At 41.7% G+C, this 16,059-nt stretch overlaps 1 protein-coding gene across 1 annotated transcript in view; it reads left to right on the top strand.

Annotated features, from left to right (window-relative positions):
• CHRNA7 (cholinergic receptor nicotinic alpha 7 subunit) overlaps window positions 1-16,059 on the top strand; it is a 622,924-nt gene that overhangs the window by 565,747 nt on the left and 41,118 nt on the right. The window contains exons 6-8 of the mRNA XM_069765888.1: window positions 6,756-6,923; window positions 9,027-9,221; window positions 15,433-15,519. Of these exons, the coding sequence (XP_069621989.1) occupies window positions 6,756-6,923; window positions 9,027-9,221; window positions 15,433-15,519 (450 nt within the window). The remainder of the gene's footprint in view (window positions 1-6,755; window positions 6,924-9,026; window positions 9,222-15,432; window positions 15,520-16,059) is intronic.

The following is a 16,059-nucleotide window of genomic DNA, read 5'->3' as shown; positions in this document are numbered from 1 at the left end:
AAATTGCAAACATTAGATATTATAGGTATTTTTCCAGCAGGCGCCTGACAGGCACATTGTATGTGAACTCGTTAGTCCGAATATTGTATGTGACGGAGGGTTAATACAAAAATCCCAGAGTGCCTGGGCCTCGCCTGTGGTTCTTTTCCCCAAAAAGGACCATACTACCTGGTTCTCTGTAGACTACAGGTACTGTCCTTCCTGGGTACAGCTGGCTACTGTAGGAGGTTTGTACCAAACTGCAGTTCTCTGGCCAAACCGTTAACTGATTTGACCAGGAGAAAACTTCCCAAAATTGTCTCCTGGAGTCCTCAGTGTGAGGAATCATTTTCTGCCCTAAAGTCGGCACTGGTTAGTTCACCCATCCTTCAGGCCCCAGATTTCACTCGCAGGTTTGTAGTGCAGACAGATGGCAGCACCTATGGGCTATGTGCGGTTCTCAGCCAGGTGAACCCACAAGGTGAGGAGCACCCAATTCTTTGCAAAAAAAAAGGGAAGAAGCCAGCACTGTTTATGGTCAGAATGCAATAACTGAAGTGCAATTGCACATAAATTCTAACTGTATTTCAAATATGAGACATTTAGCAAACAATTGATCAATTCTTTGAGCTACCCCGCCACTTCACGGCAATCTCATAATGGGGCAGTCCTAATCTTCGTATTTTATTTACGTTTTGCCATTATGGCCTCCTGAATGTATAAAGAGTATAAAAAAAAAAAAAAAAGGACCACATTAAATGCTAACCCAATTCTTTACCTAAGCAGGAAACTCCTTCCTAGAGAAGTGGCTTATGCCACCATTGAGAAGGAATGTTTGTCAATTGTGTGGGCTCTGCAAAAGCTGCAACCATACCTCTATGGGCGCAACTTCACCGTGATCACAGATCATAACCCATTGAGTTGGCTCAACAGAGTAGTTGGGGACAACGGGAATTTGCTTACATGGAGTCTGATATTACAGCAATATGATTTTATAATTCGGCCTAAGAAAGTAATCGATCATGGCAACGCTGATGGCCTATCTCGCCAAGATGGGGCGGAACCAAATACGGGCTCAGGAGCTGAACTGTAAGTCAACCCCCATGCACGTTCATAAGAAAGGAGGTGTAGAGAAATATGTATAGGTATATATGGTATGTATGTAGTGAAATATGTATAAGTTTATATGTGTGACCAGCAGTAGTTTAACATCTGCCCTGAAACTGCAGGTCTCACAAAGGTCACAGCATATGGTATCCTGGGCAAGCAGTCTACTGTCTCTAATCTCAACAGGGGGTCTGCTGGAAACCAGGGAGAAGGGGAAATATTTCACACCTTCTAGCTCTTTTGAAGAGAGATGTCAATTACAGCCTGACACTATCTGTGAGAAACTTACACAGAGAATTTAAGAGGAAATTAATTTATTCATTGGGGGAGCGGCCATGGTCCAATCAAAAACAAGCAAATTTAATATTAACATGAGAGGCTGGTCTAGAAATTTGACCTCCAGAGTAACTCTATAAATTAGGCTTGTATACATAGAATCGTGTTTACAGATTGAGGGGCAGTCTAGCTGAGGTGTTCCAGTCCATATTCACCCCCCCCAGGGAGCCGAAAACAGACTACAAAGTTAGCAATTTCTGTAAGTTTTCTAATGTTTATTTTATAACTGTTTTGCATATTTGTATGTCTTTTTATTGCCATATTTTTATACCTTTTTTCTTTATTGCAAGCACTGTACCTTTTTGTATTAAAGCATAAAACTTTAACAAGTTGAACCTTGTATGTTCCAAAGAATCAATAGGCTTAAATTGTTTGATCCTCATGATTGGCAGTCAGTAGTAGTAATATTTCCGGGACTCATCGCCCGTGTGTTCGGTGAGTGGTGGCAGCGTGTATGAGCGGGTGTGTGGCCTGGGTCGGTGTGTGATTTATGCTCCCATTACAGCATAGGACAGAGAAGGTATGCTGGACTGGGAAAGGGGAGATAGATTAACCCTTGCAGGCGCAACCCCAAGTCGCGTGCTGAGAAGTGGGTACGTGACACCCTATATTAGGCCAAATGATTTTTAAGAGAAAATGTAGCCTTCTGATTCCTCACTACAACACAGTTTTATCCCAAATGATTTAGATTAGCAAATAGGGCCTCCTGGCTAAACCCCTATATTAGACCTAACAATTTTAAGAAGAAATCTGGCCTTTTGTTTCCTCACTGCAACTCAGTTTTTGCCCAATCGATTTTGATTAGGAAATGGGACTTCCTGAGACTGTAACACAGTTTTGGGACGATGTATAAAATGGTCAAAGGAGTGCAAAGAACACAAGGACAAGGTAGTAATTTCTTAAGCCCACAACACATTTCAACGGTAAACCATCTTCATCAGGTGGCAATTTGCTTTAAGAAATTACTACCTTGTCCTTGTGTTCTTTGGGCTCCTTTGGCCATTTTATACGTTGCCCCAGATACTATCCTTGATTGGAGGTTCATGGCTGGAGCTGCATTGGACCGCTTATTCATTTAATTTACCTCATTCACCCCTTTCCTGGCGCTCCCCAGTGACTGCTACTATCACTGATTTTTGCAACAGAGTTTTAGCACAGTCTAGTTAGATGGTGGAAGATCGATTTCACACAGGACAGGATCCTATCTGGGTAACTGACAAGTTCACTTTCAGCAGCAGCTCTAGCAGGAGCAGCTTCTCTGCACTGTGTCACTGAGAAAATGGCATCAGCAAAGCAAGATGTCTGCTTTTTGTATGTGCAGGGACATATGACTTTGGCAGCCAATTAGAAGCCCTTGCGTCATGATGTTGTGGATGGTTTTTGCACTCTGCTGCTGGAATACACATTAAAGGGACACTGTCACCTGAATTTGGAGGGAACAATCTTCAGCCATAGGGGCGGGGTTTTCAGGTGTTTGATTCACCCTTTCCTTACCCGCTGGCTGCATGCAGGCTGCAATATTGGATTGAAGTTCTTTCTCTGTCCTCCATAGTACACGCCTGCGCAAGGCAAGATTGCACTGTATAGGCATGTACTACGGAGGACAGAGAATGAACTTCAATCCAATATTGTAGCCAGCATGCAGCCAGCGGGTAAGGAAAGGGTGGATCAAACACCTGAAAACCCCGCCTGCATGGCTGAAGATTGTTCTCTCCAAATTCAGGTGACAGTGTCCCTTTAAGTTCAAGAAAAAAAAAAAAATTACACTCCGCAGCTCCTCTGACCTAGGCACATCCCCTCCCCTCATAAAACACCTCCCGCTGGTCATCATACAGCAATGCTATCCTAGTGAAAACAAAAGCATTAGTGGAAAAGCGATCATTTACCGAACTGTGACCGAATTTCGCTGATCTTGAGGAAAAATACTCGGGAAGCCGAACATGAATCCAAATGTTCTATGTGCGTGCCAAATTTTAAATTTGTGAATGTTTTCTGATCGTTCGCTCATCTCTGGATCTAAGGAGTATGGTTTTTCCTTGTGGAGAGTGACGTACCAGCTCTAGCTTGTCAAGGTAAGGAGGTTTATTTCGCCGTGTAATGCTCCTCTGGGAAATTTAATGTGCAAATTGCTTCTTCAGAGAAAAAGAAGACTTGAACTCTATAGCGCCACCTATTGGAAGTAGCAATCCTAAAAGTCACAATCAACCCTTTAATGAGTCTTGCAACATGACTTAGGATAAGAGCCAAATCAGTATCTCAATTCGCAGACACGGTGTTTCGGGCTGTTGGCCCTCGTCAGTGTGAAGCATGAGAACTGATTTGGCTAGGTGAGAAGCTCTGGACTGAGGTTTAAGGGGTAAGGTTTCTCCTTGTGGAGAGTGACATACCAGCTCTGGCTTGTCAAGGTAAGGAAGTTTATTTCGCCGTGTAATGCTCCTCTGGGAAATTTAATGTGCAAATTGCTCCTTCAGAGAAAAAGAGGACTTGAACTCTATAGCGCCACCTACTGGAAGTAGCGATTGTGACTTGTAAGATCGCTACTTCCAATTGGTGGCGCTATAGAGTTCAAGTCCTCTTTTTCTATGAAGAGGTCATTTGCATACGCTCATCTCTAGTAAATATCTCCCTCCACTTCTCCTTGGTCAGACCTCATCTGGAATACTGTGTCCAGTTCTGGACACCACATCTTAAAAATAGACATGAACAAACTGGAGCAAGATCAGAGAAAAGCGACCAGAATTGTGACTAGTCTGCAAGCAATGTCCTATGAGGAACGTTTAGAGGATTTGGGAATGTTTAACTTGCTAAAGAGAAGACTGAAATGATACTTAACCTCTTAACAACCACAGATACGCCTTTTAACGGCGGCAGTTAAGGGTACTTATTCCTCAACGCCGCTTTTTACGGCACTTAGGCTAGGGTCACATTGCGTTAGTGCAATCCGTTTAGCGCTAGCGCTAGCGGATTGCGCTAACGCAATGTTTTTAAAGGGCCGCTTTTCGGGGTCGCGTTAACGTCCCCGCTCTCGCAGATCCCCGATCTGCGAGAGCGGGGAACGGACCTCGGGCGTGCCGCGGACGTTGCAAGCAGCGTCCGAGGCGCGCTACAAAAGACCGGCGCGTCGCTAGCGCGTGCCGAAAATGACACGCGCTAGCAATGCGCTGGTACATTGCGGGCAATGGGAGCGCTAACGGACGCGTTGCATGGCGTTAATTTCGCCGTGCAACGCTGTCCGTTAGCGCTCTGACCAAAACGCAATGTGACCCCAGCCTAAGAAATAAGGTTACAGTGCCCCCTAGCATCAGAAATTCTCCAGAGTCTCCGCTCTGTACCTAAGGGGTTAATAGCTGTCTACAAATACAAAACTGTCTTCAAGGGCTGTCACACTTAAGAGAGATCATCTCTATTCTCATTTGCACAAGGAAAGATTATAAGCAATGGGATGATCAACAAATGGAACAGGCTGCCATGAGAGGTCATCAGCTCTCCTTCAATTGAAGCCTAAGAGCAGAGGTTGGATTGACATTTGTCTGGGAAGCTTTAGTGAATTCTGTATTGATTAGAGGGTTGGACCAGATGACCCAGGAGGTCCCATCCAACTCTACCATTCTATGATTCTTTATATTAGCACCTACACGAGCACACCATTTCTAAATCAGATGTTTTTTTTTTTACAATTTTTGTTCCATATGGATTAATGATATTTGTGTTTCATTTTTTTTATTGCTAATATAGTTTAATTTTTAAATCCAGATTTATTATATTTTGTATTTGTTTTATCCGCTTGCATTTTCCTGGGGATGCTCCACATTGTACCATGCTACCTATGTTTAATCCCATAAAAAAAGACTTCGTATTCTTGATAATTTTTATAGGTTTATACATAATGCATGCCTCTTGAGTATCAGATATTTTTCATTGCTATGAGGTTATATTGGTTGAATATCATGTTACATAGGACTAGTTTTGTTTGGTACTTAGGGTTAATGGAAATTGTTTTATACATTAATAGGATTGTCAGGGACCTTTTATTGATGGCCTATCCTTAGAATAGGTTACCAATATCTTATCTGTGAAGTTGCGACACTCATCAGTTGTAGAGCTGCACAGCTCTGTAAAAAATATAATGGCTGCAGCCGAGTACAGCACATACGCCCTCTACTGATTCAAATGCCGGGTGTATGTGCAGTATCCGGCCATGGCCTCTATATCTTTAACAATGTTGTGCTGTGCAGCTCCACAACTGAGCACTTCGGCTACCAACGGCACTGGGAACATATGATTGGTACAGTATAATTGGTCTAGCACACTTACTGATCAGATGTTAATGACCTATCCTAAGTATAGATTATCACTGTTTATGTCCCGAACAGCCCCATTAAACTCAGTCAAAAAATACAGTATTGCACTTGGAATGTGTTGTTCTTTTCTTCCTGTTTTCTTGAGTGAAGGCTTTTTTTTAATGTTAACTAAACAAAATTGGACAATTTTCTTTTAAGAATTTTACATATTTACATTTTTAGACTCACTAAATCGACCTTTTCAGACTCTTTTCAACAGTGAGGTGCACGTGTCCCTTCTTTTTGGAGATGATCAATAATACATTTGTGCATTAGCAATATTAAAAGTACCTGTTTTAGGTTTAGGCACCATGAATCAGAGACGTTCTGTGTTATTGCATCTCTGTAGGTCTTACTCCGAAACAATTTTTCAATAAAAAAAAAATATAATTTTAAAAGCCATCCAGGTACCATGTGCTCTCGGATGACTGATCCAAGAGGTAGGTTCCTGGTGGCTTCTCTGCACCCCACTCCTATAGACTCAGGCAAAGGGGCGAACATATCATTAGTGCAACCAAGAGGATAGGGAGCCAATGCAGGTGCAATTTTGCATTTTTAGGAGCTCTTGAGCAGCAAAGAGCCCATATATTGTTCTTTCACAGGGGCCCTTTTCTGTCTGTGTCTACTAGTGCTCAGATGTGTTAACCTAAGTGCGTGTGTAAAGACCGAAAGCTGGGAGATCTCGGAGAAATCACTTAGGAAAGCCTCAGCCTAGTCAGCCAAGGGGAATGGCTCCTGACTAGCTTTGAAAAGAATGTTTTATTTCTATCAATGCTGCTTTTCAGAGAAAAATAGTTACAGCTGCAATAACTAACCCAGTCTCTGATTCATGCAGTCCAAGGTTTAGGCACCATTAATCTGTATCTCAGAGCATTAGATTATTATGGAATGATTTCATTGGCCTATACAGTATGATTAAAAGTCAGATATGTAATAATTTGTTTATGTAGGTTTTGACGTAAAACCCAATTATATTTGTGTTTTATCCATCAGGAATTTTCAAGAGCTCTTGCTATATAGATGTCCGTTGGTTTCCTTTTGATATTCAGAAATGTAAACTAAAGTTTGGATCTTGGACTTACGCTGGTTGGTCCCTGGACCTACAGATGAAAGAAGCAGACATTTCTGAGTATATCTCTAATGGAGAGTGGGATCTTGTTGGTATGTGTTGAATTATGAATATCACTATATTGACTTTCTGTCTGAATTTATCTCAGGATAGGTGTTTGCCTAACTCCCTTAAGGTACCGTCACACTACCGACAACAATCCGGATCGCTGCAGCGTCGCTGTTTGATCGCTGGAGAGCTGTCACACAGACAGCTCTCTCCAGCGACCAACGATCAGGGGAAAGACTTCAGCATCGTTGAAACTGTCTTCAACGATGCCGAAGTCCCCGGGTAACCAGGGTAAACATCGGGTTACTAAGCGCAGGGCCGCGCTTAGTAACCCGATGTTTACCCTGGTTACCATCGTTAAAGTCAAAAAAACAAACGCTACATACTTACCTACCGCTCTCTGTCCCCGGCGCTGGGCTTCTCTGCTCTGGCTGTGAGCACAGCGGCCGGAAAGCAGAGCGGTGACGTCACCGCTGTGCTCTGCTTTCCGGCTGCCCGCCGCTCACAGCCAGAGCAGAGAAGCCCAGCGCCGGGGACAGACAGCGGTAGGTAAGTATGTAGCGTTTGTTTTTTTTACTTTAATGATGGTAACCAGGGTAAAAACATCGGGTTACTAAGCGCGGCCCTGCGCTTAGTAACCCGATGTTTACCCTGGTTACCAGCGAAGACATCGCTGAATCGGCGTCACACACGCCGATTCAGCGATGTCAGCGGGACCTCAACGATCAAAAAATGGCCCAGGCCATTCCGACACGACCAGCGATCTCACAGCAGGGGCCTGATCGCTGCTACGTGTCACACATAGCGAGATCGCTACTGAGATCGCTGTTGCGTCACAAAACTTGTGACTCAGCAGCGATCTCGCTAGCGATCTCGCTATGTGTGACGGGGCCTTTATATATCACATTATTTGCTTCAGACATTTACCCCTAGCTGTATAACCCTTGACTCTCTAACCCCTTCGCGACATTTGCCATACATGCACAGTGCAAGTCGCAAGCCACCCCATATTATACAGGTAATGGCTGTGTTTTAGAGTTAGGACCTGCCTCTAACAATTGCACGTGGAGTGTAGCTCTACTCACTATTGTTAACCTGTTAAATGCCTTTGTCAAACTCTGACAGCAGCCTTTAACATGCACTGACATAGAGGCACGTCATCCTTTGTGCACATCGGCACCCGTGACCTGATTGCAGGTCGCCAATAGGTTTCTATGACAGCAAGGGGTCTGTTGAAGATCTCTGTGCTTGTCATTATAAAACTGGTTAGCACTGCAGCCTTGAGCACTGGAGTCCTGAGTTCAAATCCCACCAAAGACAACATCTGCAAGGAGTTTGTACATTCTCCCCGTTTTTGCGTGGGTTTCCTCCAGGTACTCCAGTTTCTTCCCACATTCCAAAGACATAATGATAATGAATTTAGATTGTGAGCCCCATCGGGGACAGTGATGATAATGTGTGCAAAACTGTACAGTGCTGCATATTATGTTGGCCCTATATAAATAGAAGATTATTATTATTATTATTATTATTATAATTATTATTGATAAACTCATTTGAAACCCATAAAGTGGTCTGGCTTCAAAGGAGACCATGATGCTATGGCATTGCTGTATATAGTACAAGCAGTCAGACGATCTCAGCTTCGAGTCCCCTAAGGGGATTATTAAGAACAGTGAAAAGTAAAAAAAAATATGAAAAAAATGCATAAAAGTCCAAATCACTTTCTTTTCCCACATTAAAAATAATGATTAAAAAAAATGAAAAAAATTCACATATGTGCTATGGCTGTATTCAGAAAGGTATGTTCTATAAAAATATTAAAATAAATAATCTGATTAAACAAAAGTTACACTTGCCTATTATAGCTCTGTATTAACTCATTGACTTACCTTTCTGCATTGGAGCAGCATGCTAGTGTCGGATGCTAGGGTGGGAGACCCCAGAAACTATATATTTTCTGTTAGGGTATTTAGACCCAGGGCAATGAAGTGACCCTTTTCCATGGGCAAGGAAAACCTAGTTAACTCTCTGTAATTCTTTCTAATAAATTGCTTACATTTTCAGGTGCAGTTCTATATTAATATGCTGATTAATATTTCATGGAATTACAGAAAAAGTGACAAAGAAATGTATTTTCTCTTTAGGAGTACCAGGAAAACGGAGTGAGAGTTTTTATGGATGCTGTAAAGAGCCATATCCAGATGTGACATTTACCATCACAATGAGACGAAGGACATTATATTATGGACTGAACCTTCTTATTCCCTGTGTTCTGATTTCTGCACTTGCCTTGCTCGTATTCCTTCTTCCGGCAGACTCAGGAGAGAAGATCTCACTTGGTAAACATGCAGTTACTAGAAAAAACAGCTTTGACTTTCATAGGATCTGCAAACTTTAGACTTTTCAAATTTAAATTTGAGAAAAGATTTAGGTAATTATACCGAAAGCAGAGCTATTATGCAGACAGAAGCAGCAGTCACATGCATTATTATTCAGGAAGCTTCATTGCAAGGCATCCTTTAGATGTGAGAGTTGAATCGTTTTTTTACACCAACATTCATTTTTGCACATACATCAGTAAGTATGCCAGCAGTTTGTATGGTATATAGGGATATATTTTATACTAGAAAGCATTTTAAAAATTTTTTATGTGCTCTGCTGTGCAGCCAAGGTTTTACCATCAAAATCTTGGGTTGGGACTAGTAATATAAAATTAATAGGATTTGAAGCAGAAACATTCAGAAGTAGACATTTTTACTTTTCTAGAATATGTCTCCCTTAGAAGCCAATATTAGAAGTACTGTGCACATTAGGCAAATTGCTCTTAGTCAGAGTGCAATGATTACTAAAAGTTTGTAATGTATTCACTTCACTGATTGGGTCTCTAAACTGAGAACTCAGTTTATACAAGCATTTTTTACAGTGGATCTATGGGTATATGTAATACATACAAAGACCAGGACATGCCATATAAAAATATATACCGTATTTTCAGATTATAAGACACACTTTTTTCCTCCAAATTTGCATGGCAAAGGGAGAGAGTCTTATAATCCGATATGAGCTTACTGGAAGCCGGGGGGGTTAACAGGAGGCACTGTCGTTGTTTCAGGAGGTCGACTGTGGCAGGAACGTTGTATTGTTGCAGTGCCTGGGATCTCAGAAGGTGTAGGTGCTGGTGAGCAGAGTCCATTTTCCCTATGTTCAATCATATGTTCAAAGGATTGAAGGGTGCACCGCACTTGCCCAGCAAAATGGGACTCCAACAAAGATGTCAACAGGTGCCCAAGGCAAGTCATAGCAAAATACCTAGACTTTAATTACAAAAGTGACGTAATACAGGCCGACCAGTGACTTAAACAATCTCTGGTGATTAAAGAACACTGATACTCCTTTCTGAGGACTTCTCTGCTGAAGTGACCAGGCAACGCAGATCTTTTAAGACCATCTGCTCAACATTGCACTGGAGAAATATCCATTTTCAACTGTGATATCTAGCAACCTTGCATATACACCACCAATATGGGACCTTTCGCTCTTTCAAAAATCACAAAACTCAACTCTACACTGAACATCTTACCAGCCCGCACAGGCCACAAGAATCCCCTACACAGGATTTCAAATCCAAAGGATGCATTGGACAGCCAATGAAGACACCAGAAAAGCACCTAAAACCACACTGTGAGACCAGAGGCAAAGCTGGAGGCTGAAAAATCCCTGAAAACGGACTTCATTAGCTTAGGCCTGTTTCACATTATCGTTTCCCTGGTCTGCGGCAGGCTGCGGACTTCCTCCATGAAGCCCCGCCCTCGGCCGCACCTCCGCCACTAGCTCCACCTACTTCTGCATGCGGCCCACATGCGGCCTGCGTACCTATCTTTAACATTAGGTACGCAGGTCATGCAGCTGTATGCGGAAGCTGCCGCATGCGTCGTTTTGACGATGCGGCGACCAGCGTAGACGCAGCCTGTAGCATTTTTTTTTCCGCATCACCAAAACGAGGCATGCGGCACAATCCGCATACAGCCGCACGACCTGCGTACCTAATGTTAAAGATAGGTACGCAGGCCACATGCGGGCCGCATGCAGAAGTAGGCGGAGCTAGCGCCGGAGGTGCGGCCGAGGGCGGGGCTTCACGGAGGAAGTCCGCAGCCCGCCGCAGATCAGGTAAACGCTAGTGTGAAACTAGCCTTACATATTCTTCTATTCTTGGATAAGAGGTACTAACACGAAGAACAATTTTAAGATGGGACACTCTTATGCTAACACTAATAAGAAAGTTTATATCAAATGATGCTTATAAGGAAGTTAAGGGAAATCAGGGGTATATTATAGAGGGAAGTGTTTTTTTTTTCTTTTTCCCTTGCTCTCCTGTTAATTTACATCAAGAGTTAACTAACATTCCTATATTTGATCACCAGTGATCACTCTCTGCACTTCAATATAGGGATTGGATTCTGGAGACATGATCAGGAAGAAGGGAAGCATATGATTTTGAAAATACTTTTTTTCATGGTTTTGGTGGCTTCTCTTAGAGAAGCTATCAATTGTTACTTAATGTTATGTGTTATTTTACATATTTATAAGAGATGATTGTAATATATTCCATGGATAGCATTTCCCATGATAACATGTCTATACCAGATGTATATATTGCCTCGAGTTACTATGATATACACTTCCTCTGGAAACAACCATACTTGTTATTACTTGGAATATAAAATGGTTGCGGTCACCGCAAAAACGCTTGTGCAGTGGACAAATCAGGACAGTATTCCTACTCCAGCCTAACTACTATTTGTTATTGGAGGCCCTTGGGATGGTGGCTTCCTGCGTCAACCATGACTCAGCCCATAGGGGTATTTTTTACAAACTCTATGCACATTGTGCAGTGAACAAATCTTGAATGTAGAGTGGCCCTACCAAACTAATATTTTTCATTGGAGGCCCTTGTGACAGGTTGTCCCACATTGTGACTGAGATAGGGGACACATATTCAATAGAAATGTACACTAACTGTTGATGACCGAGTGATGGCCATCTGAAAACTTGAATTGAGGCCCACAACTACTATAGTAGTCCAGTGTAGATAATGTTTGTCAAGGGAGGCCCTTGTCATGGTATCTTCCTGCATCTATGACACAGCCCCCAGGAATAATTTTTTGAAATATAATGCACATTCTGCACTCGACCAAGTAGTTCGGTATCAAGAAGTCTTTCCTTCCGATATATTCTGGGAAATAGTGTCAATACTCCATCCCATCCTGGAGGGGGGAACCATATATCCTTTGTCCATTGAATTGCCCAAGACATATAATTGAGGGTTAGGACTAGGGCTAGGGTTAGGGCTAGGGTTAGGGCTAGGGTTAGGGCTAGGGTTAAGGCTACAGTAAGGGTAAAGGCTACAGTTAGGGTTAAGGCTACAGTTAGGGTTAAGGCTACAGTTAGGGTTAAGGCTACAGTTAGGGTTGGGGCTAAAGTTAGGGTTTGGATTACATTTGCGGTTGGGAATAGGGTTGGGATTAGGGTTAGGGGTGTGTCTGGGTTAGAGGTGTGGTTAGGGTTACCGTTGGAATTAGGGTTAGGGGTGTGTTTGGATTAGGGTTTCAGTTATAATTGGGGGGTTTCCACTGTTTAGACACATCAGGGGCTCTCCAAACGCGACATGGCGTCCGATCTCAATTCCAGCCAATTCTGAGTTGAAAAAGTAAAACAGTGCTCCTTCCCTTCCGAGCTCTCCTGTGTGCCCAAACAGGAGTTTACCCCAACATATGGGGTATCAGCGTACTCAGGACAAATTGGACAACAACTTTTGGTGTCCAATTTCTCCTGTTACCCTTGGGAAAATATAAAACTGGGGGCTAAAAAATAAGTTTTGTGGGAAAAAAAGATTTTTTAATTTTCACGGCTCTGCGTTATAAACTGTAGTGAAACACTTGGGGGCTCAAAGTTCTCACAACAAATCTAGATAAGTTCCTTGGGGGGTCTAGTTTCCAATATGGCGTCACATGTGGGGGGTTTCTACTGTTTAGGTACATTAGGGGCTCTGCAAACGCAATGTGACGCCTGCAGACCATTCCATCTAAGTCTGCATTCCAAATGGCGCTCCTTTCCTTCCGAGCCCTCCCATGCGCCCAAACGGTGGTTCCCCCCACATATGGGGTATCAGCGCACTCAGGATAAATTGCACAACAAATTTTGGGGTCCAATTTCTCCTGTTACCCTCGGGAAAATACAAAACTGGGGGCTAAAAAATAATATTTGTGGGAAAAAAAATTTGTTTTATTTTTACGGCTCTGCATTATAAACTTCTGTGAAGCTCTTGGTGGGTCAAAGTGCTCACCACACATCTAGATAAGTTCCTTAGGGGGTCTACTTTCCAAAATGGTGTCACTTGTGGGGGGTTTCAATATTTAGGCACATCAGTGGCTCTCCAAACGCAACATGGCGTCTCATCTCAATTAATGTGAATTTTGCATTGAAAAGTCAAACGGCGCTCCTTCCCTTCCGAGCTCTCCCATGCCCCCAAACAGTGGTTTACCCCCACATATGGGGTATCAGCGTACTCAGGACAAATTGTACAACAACTTTTTGGTTCCAATTTCTTCTCTTACCATTGGGAAAATAAAAAATTGGGGGCGAAAAGATAATTTTTGTGAAAAAAAAATATTTTTTATTTTTACGGTTCTGCATTATAAACTTCTGTGAAGCACTTGGTGGGTCAAAGTGCTCATCACACCTCTAGATAAGTTCCTTAGGGGGTCTACTTTCCAAAATGGTGTCACTTGTGGGGGGTTTCAATGTTTAGGCACATCAGTGGCTCTCCAAACGCAACATGGCGTCCCATCTCAATTCCAGTCAATTTTGCATTAAAAAGTCAAATGGCGCTCCTTTGCTTCCAAGCTCTGTCATGCGCCCAAACAGTGGTTTACCTCCACTTATGGGGTATCGGCATACTCAGGACAAATTGTACAACAAGGTTTGGGGTCCATTTTCTCCTGTAACTCTTGGCAAAATGAAAAAAATTGGAGCTGAAGTAAATTTTTTGTGAAAAAAAGTTAAATGTTAATTTTTATTTAAACATTCCAAAAATTCCTGTGAAGCACCTGAAGGGTTAAATAAACTTCTTGAATGTGGTTTTGAGAACCTTGAGGGGTGCAGCTTTTAGAATGGTGTCACACTTGGGTATTTTCTATCATATAAAACCCTCAAAATGACTTCAAATGAGATGTGTTCCCCAAAATAAAATGGTGTTGTAAAAATGAGAAATTGCTGGTCAACTTTTAACCCTTATAACTCCCTAACAAAAAAAATTTTGGTTCCAAAATTGTGCTGATGTAAAGTAGACATGTGGGAAATGTTACTTTTTAAGTATTTTGTGTGACATATCTCTGTGATTTAATTGCATAAAAATTCAAAGTTGGAAAATTGCGAAATAAACGCAGGTAATATCAAAGAAATTTTACTACTATCATGAAGTACAATATGTCACGAGAAAACATTGTCAGAATCGCCGGGATCCGTTGAAGCGTTCCAGAGTTATAACCTCATAAAGGGACAGTGGTCAGAATTGTAAAAATTGGCCCGGTCCATAACGTGCAAACCACCCTTGGGGGTAAAGGGGTTAAAGAGGTTCAGCAGTTTAAAAAAAATGTTTTCAGAATGTGAAAAATCCAATTTTCTCACCTTTTACATCCCAACTGTCCCAGTGCCAATGCTTTTTTTTTTTACATTGATGTAGTGTTGATTTTACCAACAATAGTTGTGATTTGAGGGTTAAATGCTCCTGAATGCTTGCTAATGCCTTCTGCAAGTAAAAAATAACATTTTTCTTTAACATGACAAGTATAAACTGTTTTTTTTTACTTGAATCAGTGTCTTCTAATTGTGTGCATTATAAACAATACACATTTTGATGAAAGCAGCTTTTTAATAAGGGTAAGTTCACACTATGTTTTTTCAGCCTTTTGTCTGCAGTAAAAACTGATCTCTGGGCAGGAAGGAAGCTGCAAAAAGAAAGCAGGCTTTCCTTGTTTTTTCTTGAGTTTTTTGCGGCATTTTTGTGCTTTTTTTGCATGCTATATTTGTCTCTTCTACATGCAGATAAAGTTTAGTGCAAGAATAAAAAGTCCTATTCTACAGAGTCAGGTTTTGTCACAAAAAACGCAGCAAAACCTGATACCTGTGTTTTTGCTGCAGAATTTCAGTGTTTTTTCATCACCCATTCATGTCGGTGAAAAACGCTGAAAAAAAATGAAAGAAGTGTCAAAAAACATGCAAAGCACAAAATACTGATGACAAAATAAAAACAAGCTGTGTGCATGAGATTTTTAAAATCTCATTGACATAGCTGGTACTGTAAAACCCAGGTGAAAATTTGCATAAAAAATAGTGTTAAAAAAGCTGAAAAAAGTCCTAGTGTGAACTTATCCTATAGAGTAAAATTAAATTCCACTCAAATACATTAGTTCATCTCTAGTATAATTCCTTCTGGATTCTGTCTGTTATTGTGTCATTTTGATTATTCTTTTTTGTTTGCTTGTCTTTTAGGTATAACTGTGCTTTTATCTCTTACTGTATTCATGCTGCTGGTGGCGGAGATAATGCCAGCCACATCCGATTCGGTTCCGTTAATAGGTAATATTATTTATCTCTGTAAAAAAATGACAGATACATGATAATTAGAGATCTGGATTGGAAAGGAAACCAATTTAGAGCTTTTATTGAATCTTTGAGCGATAATTTTGCTCAAATTAGTCGATAATTAAATGATAGATCAGTATTGTGTTTCTGCATTAAGCAAAGTACAGACATAAAGTAATGTCCTACTTACGGTTTATCTAAGGGAAATAGAACAACTCAGTAATAATGTGATGTATTGCATATTGAGCTATGCTATAAGTACAGCAGTGTAACATTGGATTGAGGCTAAGTTCACATTAGCGTTTGAGCCCTCAGCGTGGTGCTGCGGACTTCTTTCCTTAAGCTCTGCCTACTTCTTCATGCGTCCTGCGTACCTGTCTTTAACATTGGGTACGCAGGGACATGTGTTGTATGCGGATGTGTCCGCATGCATCGTTTTGACATGCACGCAGAATGCAAGAAAATGCAACATGTTGCGTTCGGAGGGCACGTGGACGCATCCGCATACAACGCATGTCCTTGCATACCCAATGT

Source organism: Ranitomeya imitator, chromosome 4 (assembly GCF_032444005.1).
Source record: "Ranitomeya imitator isolate aRanImi1 chromosome 4, aRanImi1.pri, whole genome shotgun sequence".
Lineage (NCBI taxonomy): Eukaryota > Metazoa > Chordata > Amphibia > Anura > Dendrobatidae > Ranitomeya > Ranitomeya imitator.
Note: the sequence above shows the minus strand (reverse complement) of the source record. Positions and strands in the feature narration are given on the sequence as shown.